Raw genomic sequence first — 12443 nt, 5'->3', positions numbered from 1 at the left:
CAGGATGCTGCCATTGAGCCAAAAAGACATTCTGCCTATCACACAAATGAGTAATGTGATATATTAATTTCAATGCCAGTGTGATGCTAGGTATATAGGCTGTACGTCCCAAAAAGTGGCGGATCATATCAAACAACATGTCCTTTCCACTGTTCGCAACAGGCAAGGTACAGGCCATACCCAACCAGCCTGTGCTTGCAAAACTCAAAACGCAGTGTCCAACGTTACATGTGATTCCGCGATTGGACAACATTTGCTAAATAATCCTCAGTGTGCTAAGAATTATGCTGACAACCTATTTAAAATGTCAGGAGGGCTCTCAGTGTGATGCATTTGCACATACTGCAAGTTACATATATGAATACAGAGGGCCCTATTCTTTGCAGACAGAAAGAACATGTACACACTTTGCGCCTGTTTCAGCTAAACAAAATAAGTGACAGTCGTTCACTGGTTCATTCCTCAGGGCAATGCCTTGAGCAATCAGAGTCAAGATGCCTGGATTAAATTTCAAACAAAGCTTGGCAGTTAACTATCAGTCACCATAAACTGATGTATTCTCCATGGCAATGTCTCTACCAATCAGAGTCCACTTGCCAACCAATCAGCACTTTCTTCTCATATAATATCAATTTGTTGCTTCCCTTACATTGGTAAACTTGAAATTTGTCCTGATGAGTGCAAGATAAAAAGCTTCAACAAAATGTCTCTGTTTTCAATAATATTCAAGTTCTGTATGACCAAATAACTATAAATATGGATTAATTAAGGAAAGCCTTGTTAAGGACAAATCTTGCTTAACTAACTTGATTGAGATTTTGATGAATTAACAGAAAGGGTTGATGAGGGCAATGCTATTGATGTGATGTACATGGACTTCCAAACAGTGTTTGATAAAGTGCCACATAACAGGTTTGTCAACAAAGTTAAAGCCCATGGAATAATAGGGACAGTGGCAGCAGGAAAGCGAGAGCAGTGGCGAACGGTTGTTTTTTTGGGGCTGGAGGGAGATATACAGTGGGGTTCCCCAGGAGTCAGTATTAGGACCACTGCTTTTCTTGATCTATATTAATGACATAGACTTGGATGCACAGGGTACAATTTCAAAATTTGCAGTTGACACAAAACTTGGAAATATTGTGAACAGTGAGGAGGATAGTGATAAACTTCAAGAGAATATAGAGAGGCTAGTGGAATGGGCAGACACATGGCAGATGAAATTTAATGCAGAGAAGTGTGAAGTGATACATTTTGGTCGGAAGAATGAGGAGAGACAATATAAAATAAAGGTTACAATTCTAAAGTGTGTGCAGGAGCAGAGGGACCTGGGGGTATATGTGAACAAATTATTCAAGGTGTTAGGGCAGGTTGAGAAAGTGGTTAATAAGGCATAACTGGTCCTGGGCTTTATAGATAAAGGCATAGAGTACAAAAGCAAGGAAGATATCATGAAAATATATAAAATATTGGTTTGGCCTCAACTGGAGTGTTGTGTCCAATTCTGGGCACCAGACTTTAGGATGGATGTGAAGGCATTTGAGAGGTTGCAGTAAAGATTTACAAGGATGTTTCCAGGGATGAGGAACTTCAGTTACCTAGATAGATTGGACTCGCTGTGGCTGTTCTCCTTAGAGAAGTGAAGGTTGAGCTTAGATTTGATAGAGGTGTTCAAAATCAGGAGAGCTCTGGACAGAGTAGATAGGGAGAAACTGTTCCCATTGGCAGAAGGGTTGAGAACCAGAGGACACCAATTTAAGGTGAATGGCAAAAGAAGCAATAGTAACATGAGGAAAATCTTTTTTACTGCTTAAAAAAAAGAGACATGCTGTTGAAGCTTTTCAACTTGCACTCATCAGGGCAAATACAAGAATGCCAAATTTCACATGGAGCAGTAATTTATACTGCATGAAAAAGGGGTGCTGATTGGTTGGCAAGTTAACTCTGGTCGAGACATTGCATGGAGAATGCACCAGGGAACTATTGCCCCCACCCCTTGTTTAATTCTAAAAAGACGCAATGCCTGGACATGTTCCCTTTGCCTGCAGAGGGAAGGTTCCTGCGTATGTATATATGTAGCTTCTAGCAAGCATAAGTGAGCTACATTGTGAGCCCAACTGATAATCTTAAATTGGTTGTTAGTGTAATTCTTAGCACATTCGGGATTGTTTAGTAAGTGCTGTCCAATTGTGGAATCATATCTAATGTTAGACATTGTCATAGAGTTATGGAGTTATACAGCACAGAAATAGGCCCTTCGGCACATCGTGTCTGTGCCGGCCATCAAGCACCTAACCACTATAATTCCATTTTCCAGCACTTGGCCCGTAGCCTTGTATGCTAGGGCATTTCAAGTGCTCATCTAAATGCTTCTTAAATGTTGTGAGGGTTCCTGCCTCTACAACCACTTCAGGCAGTGCGTTCCAGATTCCAACCACCCTCTGGGTGAAATTTATTTTCCTCAAATCCCCTCTAAACCTCCTGCCCCTTACCTTAAATCTATGCCCCCTGGTTATTGACCCCTCTGCTAAGAGAAAAGGGTTTTTCCTATCTAACCTATTAATGCCCCTCATAATTTTGTATACCTCAATTATGTCCCCCCTTAGCCTTCTCTGCTCTAAGGAAAGCAACCCTAGCCTTTCCAGTCTCTCTTCATAGCTGAAATACTCCAGCCCAAGCAACATCCTAGTGAATCCCCTCTGCACTTTCTCCAGTGCAATCACATCCTTCCTATAGAGTGGTGCCCAGAACTATGCACAGTACTCCAGCTGTTGCCTAACTAGCGTGTTCTGAGTTTTGTAGGGCTGCTATGGTCAGTACCTGCCTATTGCAAACAGCTGGCAGGATGTGCTGTTTGATATGATTCCACCAATCGTTGGGACATACGGCCCACATACCTTGCATCGCACCGACAGTGGAATTCATATACCACATTACTCATTTGTGTGGTAGGCAGAACATCTTTTTGGCTTGATGGCAGCATCTTGTTAGTGGAAAATACCACTTGTGTTGCTACTGCATAGTAACAGTGTGAAACCTGTTACTCAAACTTTTGACATACATTACCCTTCCAGGATAATTTGAAGACTGGGCACGTTTTAGGGCTGAAAGTAGCGGCCTTAGGCCCCCTTCGTGAGTATACAGGATACACAATGAGCAATGATCTAATCGGGGTAGCCATTATCCTGCAAAATAGCTTTAATGTGCCCTAATTTGGCATCAAGCTTGCATTGGGAGCAAATGGCTCAAGTCCTATTTACAAGATTGCCGATAAGGCCAACCTTAAATCTTTTTTATGCAGCAAATGGTTAGGATCTGGAATGCACTGCCTGAAAGTGTGGTGGAGGCAGATTCAATCATGGCTTCCAAAAGGGAATTAGATAATTATCTGAAGGGAAAAAATTTGCAGGGCTACGGTGAAAGGAAGTGTGACTAGCTGCGGGCTCTTGCAGAGAGTCAGCAGAGACACGATAGGCTAAATGGCCTCCTTCTGTGCTGTAACCAATATCTGATTCTATAAAAGCTCCGGCTGGAAGTGCTGAAAACCTTAGCTTATCCCAAGGTCAATTGGAACATCGCTCAAAAATCTCTTGATTGGCAAAAAAAACTTCTTGCAGGTAGTGATGTACCTAAAATGTACAATTGTAGCACTCACTCTCAATCAACTTTTATCTGAAGAAGCATGCATTATTACAGGTGGCTTGCTGTGTTAATTTACATATAGGCAACCTCAGCCAAAATCTAGTTCTTTATATAGACTAATAAAATCAGGATAATTTCTGCAAAATGTTAACAGTCTTCCCTAAGAGAACCAGGCAGACAGTTTACAAGTATTGATATAATAAAAGCAAAATACTGCGGATGCTGGAAATCTGAAACAAAAACAAGAAATGCTGGAATCACTCAGCAGGTCTGGCAGCATCTGTGGAAAGAGAAGCAGAGTTAACGTTTCGGGTCAGTGACCCTTCTTCGTATTGATGATGGTTACACTATTTATTTGCTGAATTCGTTTGATTAGTGGTTTGATAATGCACTCTTACAAATTAAAACAGAAACAAACCACGCTCTGAACTTGTGTCAATATTGGCAAAACATAAATACTTCCTGTATAATTTTTAGAAGTAGAAATGCACTCCCTGTATCTGGGGCATTGATTTTCCTATGACAATAATAATAGAGTATGAAGTCAACCATTTCACTTGTCTTCCTTTTATGTATTTTTCCTTTGGTAATTTTTCTCTGCTGACAAAAGTAATAAGTAATTATCCCTATATGCTGTTAGAACAGTTTAAGAAATTAGCCATGGCAACTGTTGATAACGACAATGGCCTTCTGCAGGAGCTGTAATAATTGTGTAGATTAGAGATGAGTTGTCGATGTCTATTCAACTGTGTTTTATGACTAAAAGCCATAAAATCTTACGTTTCTGCCTTCCTACTGCTAGAAGTCTTGTAAATTAAGCTGCTCAATAATTCACAGCCCTTTAAACAAATTTAAAATATAAGAAATAGAAATCTATTGTTTTATTGATGTAAATGAAATGCCTAGCACATAGTATGTTCAGTAGTAAAGATAAGTCAAGAAACTAATACAGCAGAACAATTGGCTACATCAAATTTTTATTTCACTTCAGAAAGGTTCCTTTCTTTCAGTTGCTGAATTATTTCAAATATGACCTACAGAACTTGCCTTATATCTAACGTAGAACCCTGGGTTACCATGGGCACTAAAAATAAAAGGTCATACATATCAACATTTCCAAAAGTTGTCTCAGCGCATTCTCTTAAATGCAATCTTTTCTAAAAGCATTTTAACCATTTAAATACTGAATCCTTGACTATCTTCTACAATAGTTATAGTACTCTGAGTTGATTTCTTTTTACATCCTTTGAATCCCAATTTTATGAAACAGCACCAAGTTCCAAATAGTCTACTTTTTCCTTAATTTCAAAAGCATTCCTCCATAGGTTATACACCTTGCACTGACTATCACTTCCACATATGGCAGATAACAAAACCTCAGTGCCCACAACTTTCAGTCCTCTTGTAGTGCAAAGACTAATCACGAAGTCTAGATTCCCACCACGACCCTTGAAAGACCAAATAAAATTTATTTTTAAAATTTATTTTGTTACTTTATGTCTCTTCCAAATTCAACAAACAGCTCCATCTTTTTAGCTATGAAATTCCATCCATCGCCCTTCATTTATCAAAATTCATAACATCACTATTTCTTCCGATCTCAAATATAACTTCCACATCTCCTCCTTTCTCAAAGCAATTTCCAGGAAGCTCAATCTACTCTTTATTGCCAATCTGTTCAATTTTCAACTCTCTGAAATAAATATAGGTATCTAAGACTGTCCTCAGATCTGAGAAGGATCTTCTAGATCCTCTCCTGCATTCCTAGACAGGATACAAGACAAAGTTCTTTGGGTGATCTCTCTCTCACCCCTCTAGAGGTGTTCATCTCTAATTTCAACCTTTCATGTCTATCCCTATTTTATTTTCAGTGCTTCTCTTCACTTTTTTCTTTTGGTCCTTCAAATATGCTGTGCAGCTATTCTTCCACTGATTATTTCCACTTAATTGAAATTAAATTAATTATTTAGTTGCCTATTCTAACCCATTTTTCCCCAGGATTAGAAAGGAATGGAACTCTTTACCTCCTTAATCTTTCCATCATATTCAATCTTCAGGCTTTTAAATAACAGCATTGGCAGCACCTAAACATTACTTCCTACTTTCTCTTTTCAGCCCTCAACCTTGGTATTGTCCTTTTCTGCTGGATTTAATCTTCGCATTGGCTTTTCAATCAAAAAAATAAAGTTTTAGTCTGTATCCATGTGAAATCAACCAAAAGATCACAACACTGTCTTCTGGGGGCATCATTATACTAATGGTAATGGTTGATATTGGTACCCACTAAGAGCAATGGAGAGCCATCAAATTGGAGTTGTATTGTTTATCCACGCTTCTTTGGCTATGGATAGCAGAGCTGTGCACAATTACTGTGAAGCTGTAACCATTTTGTATAATATAACCAACCAGCACTCTGACTGTTATTGACAGAAGACCATTGGAGGATCTAGAAATCACACAAAGAACTATCTTATAATGAGGGGACTAAGATTATATATTTCTAGTTTGGAAATCAGAATTTCAGTGTGCAAGTAAACAGTCCAACAACAACGTCTAAGAGCTTACCAATAACTTTTCAGGAACACTATTTTAATTGTTCACTATTTAGAAGCTTCTGTACAAAAATGACATTGTTGAAATACTTCAAGTTAGTACTAATGAAAAAAATTACAACATATGTAGAGGCCATATCCATGTTAGGTGATGCTGGGCAAGCGCATGAATGTGCTACTTTACAATTTCGGCATCATCCCTAGGAATAGGACACTGCTCCATTAAAAGTAACACTTTTTTACAATTTCTGGATCAATCTATTCTGAGCCAAGAGAAGAGCTTGTTGAACAGTAAAGTACTCACAAGGGGTAACTTAAAACCTCTGTACAAGCGTTCAGGATTCCATCCTTTAGGTTGACTGAATCCATCCTCATAATCTGGAGGAAGCCATCGTGCGAGAGCAGTATTTGAGGTCCCCCATCTGGGATTATTTCTAAAAGAGAATGCAGAAAAATACTGACTAAATCCTGAAAATGCAAATCATTTTTACTATAATCAAACGATTTATTCTCGAGGAATTCCTAGTTATTTATGAAGGTAGCCTTGCTGTTCTCATGCAATGCTTCCAGCCACTAAGCCGTATTTTAAATGCTTTCAGTTAGAAAGGAAATGTTGCAATGGAAGTGATGACACTATGTATTCAATAGGTACAAAATATTCTGGCTCAGTCACTAAAGCTAGTTCAAAGTGTCAGCTCTGCTGTTAATGACTGCATCTGTTCTGGATTACAAGTGGTGGGAGATTTTGCCCAATTGTTAAAATCATGTAGCAAGTACCTTCTGCTGACAATACTCTGCCATCCCTTTTGTTCTTTTAAACAAAATGCATGACTCCCGATTCATGCCTACAATATTACAAGTTTGATTGACATGGTATATCCTGTGATAACAAGCATTCTGACTTAATGGCAAAATTACCAAATCTAATCAATGATAACTCTTCACCACCCCAGCTTGCTGCTCCTGGCCCCCACCACCGAAAGCGTCCCAGGCACTCTCTCTCTGCTGGCTATTCCCTTGCTGATAACAGGAAGGTTGAAATAGTCTGGGGGAAAGGATTTTCCAATATAAAGTTACAATTGCATGGTAATTTCCTAGTTTTACACAGGAAGACCTTACTTTATCATCCTGTATTGAAAAAGCTGCAATAATTAAAATATTTGAAGAAAAAAATAATAATTTATCAAAAAATCAAAACGCTTACTAATTGCTCCACTCATATTACTACACGCATACAACACCCTATTAGAAAGTTTGCTATATCTCAATCTGTACATGCAGCTTATTGCTTCAGGACTCACTGATCAAGTTGTTGGAGTTACTTGTGGTTCAAATACTGTGAACTGTGAATGTAAATCTCTACTTTGAACATGCAAGATCCTTACGGTCACCTTTTAAAGTGACACTGTCTCTAATTTGGCAAGATCAGTTTTATTTGCAAACACATAATAAGACATGTCAAAATGCCCCATTCTGTTATTTAAGCATGATATTACCTTGAAGAAAATAACTCATGACTTTTCTCCTTTTCTCAACATAAAGGTGTTTGTCAAGAAGTTTTTTCAAGAACATGGTGCTCCTTTTAAAAAGGTTTTTTTTTTGATTGAGTAACCTGGCTGAATGGAAAAGGTTCATATTGCAGGACATCACCAAAGTAGAAAAGAGTAAAATAAAAGACAAGGTAATTTAAGGACTAATAATTAGATGGCACAAAACAAGTTGATTTCAGGGTAAAGGCTGTACACCATAACTGGCAATGTAATAATTATGCTACTAGACTAGTAATCCAGAAGCCTGAATTAATAATTCAGAAAACCTGAGATCAAATCCTACAACGGCAGTTTGAGAATTTAAATTCAGTTTTTAAAAATCTGGAAGTAAAAATCTGTTATCAGTAAAAATGACCATGGAGCTGTTGGATTGTCATAAAAGCCCAACTGGTTCACTGATATCCTTCAGGAAATGAAACGTTCCATTCTGGCCTATATGTGACTCCAGTCCCACACTAATGCATTTACCTCTGAACTGCCCTCTGAAGTGGCCTCGCAAGGCACTCATTTATGTCTCGGGATGGTCAATTTATGGTAGCCTTGGCAGTGACATCCACATCCTGAGAATGATGAAAAACATGAAGAGTACCAGTACTGCACTGTCCCTGGACTTTCCCCCAAAAATCTTGAATTTATATTGCTCAGTTCACATTGAAACATTCAAAGCATTTCTTGCAATGGTTTACTTATTGAAGTGCAGTGATCAACGCTAGATGGGCGTACAAACATATGAACGAGGAGTGGGAATAGGCCATTCGGCCCCTCCAAGCCTGCTCCGCCATTTGATAAGATCATGGCTGATCTGAATGTGGCCTCAACTCCACTTTCCTGTCTGCCTCTCCAACCCCCTTCCCTTCATAACGCTTGACTCCCTTGTCTATGAACAATTTGGCGAATTCAGCTTTGAATATATTCAATGATCCAGCCTCCACTGCTCTCTGAGAAAGCAAATTCCACAGACGAATGACCTTCTGAAAGAAAAGAAATTCTCCTTATCTCCATCTTAAATGGGAGACCCCTTATTTTTAAACTGCGTCCCCTAGATCTAGTCTTGCTCATAAGTGGAAACATCCTTCTCGCATCCACCCTGTCAAGTCTCCTCAGGATCTTACATATTTCAATAAGATCACCTCTCATTCTTCTAAACTCCAATCGGTATAGGTCCAACCTGTTCAACCTTTCCTCATAAGATAACACCTTCATCCCAGGAACCAGTCGCATGAACCTTCTAATAGAATTCTTTGAGGAAGTGACAAAGTTGATTGATGAGGGAAGGGCTGTAGAGGTCATATACATGGACTTCAGTAAGGCGTTTGATAAGGTTCCCCATGGTAGGCTAATGGAGAAAGTGAAGTCGCATGGGGTCCAGGGTGTACTAGCTAGATGGATGAAGAACTGGCTGGGCAACAGGAGACAGAGAGTAGCAGTGGAAGGGAGTTTCTCAAAATGGAGACGTGTGACCAGTGGTGTTCCACAGGGATCTGTGCTGGGACCACTGTTGTTTGTGATATACATAAATGATTTGGAGGAAAGTATAGGTGGTCTGATTAGCAAGTTTGCAGACGACACTAAGATTGGTGGAGTAGCAGATAGTGAAGGGGACTGTCAGAGAATACAGCAGAATATGGATAGATTGGAGAGTTGGGCAGAGAAATGGCAGACGGAGTGCAATCAGGGAAAATGCGAGGTGATGCATTTTGGAAGATCCAATACAAGAGTGAACTATACAGTAAATGGAAAAGTCTTGGGGAAAATTGATGTACAGAGAGATTTGGGTGTTCAGGTCCATTGTTCCCTGAAGGTGGCAACGCAGGTCAATTGAGTGGTCAAGAAGGCATACGGCATGCTTTCCTTCATTGGACGGGGTATTGAGTACAAAGGTTGGCAGGTCATGTTACAGTTGTATAAGACTTTGGTTTGGCCACATTTGGAATACTGCGTGCAGTTCTGGTCGCCACATTACCAAAAGGATGTAGATGCTTTGGAGAGGGTGCAGAGGCGGTTCACCAGGATGTTGCCTGGTATGGAGGGCGCTAGCTATGAAGAGAGGTTGAGTAGATTAGGATTATTTTCATTAGAAAGACGGAGGTTGAGGGGGGACCTGATTGAGGTGTACAAAATCATGAGAGGTATAGACAGGGTGGATAGCAAGAAGCTTTTTCCCAGAGTGGGGGATTCAATTACTAGGGGTCACGAGTTCAAAGTGAGAGGGGAAAAGTTTAGGGGGGATATGCGTGGAAAGTTCTTTATGCAGAGGGTGGTGGGTGCCTGGAACGCGTTGCCAGCGGAGGTGGTAGACACGGGCACGATAGCGTCTTTTAAGATGTATCTAGGCAGTTACATGAATGGGCAGGAAGCAAAGAGATACAGACCCTTAGAAAATAGGCGACATGTTTAGATAGAGGATCTGGATCGGCGCAGGCTTGGACGGCCAAAGAGCCTGTTCCTGTGCTGTAATTTTCTTTGTTCTTTGTTCTCTAAACTGCTTATGGTACAATTTTATCCTTTCTTAATTAAGGAGACCAATCTGTACACAGTACTCCAGATGTGATCTTACTAAGACCTTGTACAAATGCAGCAGCTATTCTGCACCATCAATGTCCCACAAACAATCAATCATGAGATAAATGACAAGAGAATTTAGATGATATTGATTGAGTGAAGAATATTGGTCAAGATATTGGGAAAGCTTGTTGCTCTTTTTTGAATAATACTATGTCACCTTTAACATCCCATAGAACAGAATGACACGATTTAATTTACAACTTTATTCAAAGGGATGGATGGAACTTTCATTAAGACAGGGCTTAGGAATGCTGCTGTTTAAGAGTCTTCTGTATCTCTACTTATTGCACCAGTGAGAAGGAAGTCAGCAACATAGACTGTCTGGCTGCATTTAGCCCTCTGCCTCTCCCTATTATTGCCTCCCCATTTGATCTTCACCATTCTACAGATATGGGCCCAGAAAATCCATGGCTGTTTTGCAGACTTCTGCTGTAACTGTGGTGGAAGTCAGCTGTAATAGCCAGAAAACCAGGCTGATGTTTCCAGAATTTCAGTGTGAAATTGAAGCCTCTGTCTACCTCTTACAAGACGGTGGTTATGGAATTGGGAGAAGGGAGACTGAACATTGGAGCTTCTATGCCCTGGGCCATACCAGTAGTGTATGGCCAGTGCAGGTGCACCTGGTGAGACCAGGTGTGTCAACTGACCAAGGGGCAGAAGTGGGGCTGACTTGGGGAATCTGGATCAAGATGGCAGTATGTATACCTGAAGATCTGGGCGACAGACCTTTGCAAGAGAACTATGCAGGCAACTAAAATAAAAGCAAAATACTGCAGCTGCTGGAAATCTGAAATAAAAGCAAGAAATGCTGGAAATACTCAGCAGGTCTGCCAGCATCTATGCAGAGAGAAACAGAGTTAATGTTTCAGATCAGAGACCCTTCTTCAGAACTGACAAATATTAGAAATGTAAAAGGTTTTAAGCAAGTAAAGCGGGGGTGGGGCAAGAGATAACAAAGGTAAAGGTGTTGATCGGATAGGGTCACAGAGAATAACTGACCAGAAGGTCATAGAACAAAGGCGAACGGCATGTGAATGGTGTGCTGAAAGACAAAGCGTTAGTACAGAGAGGGTGTGAATGACTGTAAAGCACAAAGCACACCAAGCACCAACATAAAAAAACACATTAAAAAAAACAAAATAGTGGTTCAGCACAGTGGAAACAAACTAAACAAACTGAAAAACCTAAAATCAAATAACCAAATAATAAAGGAAAAAGAAAAAATAACTAAGCATAAAAAGGGGGACCAGTCATGCTCTGAAATTATTGAACTCAATGTTCAGTCCGGCAGGCTGTACTGTGCCTTATCGGTAAATGAGATGCTGTTCCCCGAGCTTGTGTTGATGTTCGTTGGAACACTGCAGCAATCCCAGGACAGAGACATAAGCATGAGAGCAGGGGGGGGTGTGTTGAAATGGCCAGCAACCGGAAGCTCGGGGTCAGGCTTATGGACTGAGCGGAGGTGTTCCGCAAAGCGATCACCCAATATGGGTTTGGTCTCCCCAGTGTAGAGGAGACCAGAATGTGAGCAGCGAATACTGTATACTAAATTGAAAAAAGTACAAGTAAATCGCTGCTTCACCTGAAAGGAGTGTTTGGGGTCTTGAATAGCGAGGAGAGAGGAGGTAAATGGGCAGGCATTACACCTCCTGCGATTGCAGGGGAAGGTGTCGTGGGAAGGGGACAAGGTGGTGGGAGTAATGGAGGAGTGGACAAGGGTGGCACGGAGGGAACGATCCCTTTGGAATGCTGACAGGGGAAGAGAGGGGAAGATGCGTTTGGTTGTGGCATCAGGCTGGATGTGGCGGAAGTGGTGGAGAATGATCCTTTGGATCTGGAGACTGGTGGGGTGGAAGGTTAGGACAGGTGTGGCTATGGGTACCCGCATGGGTCCCAGTTATGCCTGTCTTTTTGTGGGATATGTCGAACATTCCTTGTTCCAGTCCTACTCAGGCCCCCTTCCCCAACTCTTCTTTTCCGATACATTGATGACTGTATCGGTACTGTTTCCTGCTCCCGCCCGGAACTAGAAAACTTTATTAATTTTGCTTCTAATTTCCACCCTTCTCTCACCTTCACGTGGTCCATCTTCGACACTTTCCTTCCCTTCCTCGACTTCTCTGTCTCCATCTCTGGG

General features: G+C 40.7%; 1 protein-coding gene across 1 annotated transcript in view; it reads right to left on the bottom strand.

Moving 5' to 3' along the window:
• Window positions 1-12443, bottom strand: part of tpo (thyroid peroxidase) — a 135282-nt gene that overhangs the window by 81792 nt on the left and 41047 nt on the right. The window contains exon 6 of the mRNA XM_068028488.1: window positions 6496-6625. Coding sequence (XP_067884589.1) covers window positions 6496-6625 — 130 coding nt within the window. The remainder of the gene's footprint in view (window positions 1-6495; window positions 6626-12443) is intronic.

Source organism: Heterodontus francisci, chromosome 3, assembly GCF_036365525.1.
Source record: "Heterodontus francisci isolate sHetFra1 chromosome 3, sHetFra1.hap1, whole genome shotgun sequence".
NCBI lineage: Eukaryota > Metazoa > Chordata > Chondrichthyes > Heterodontiformes > Heterodontidae > Heterodontus > Heterodontus francisci.
The sequence above is the reverse complement of the archived record's forward strand: the minus strand, read 5'-3'. Positions and strand labels throughout refer to the sequence as shown.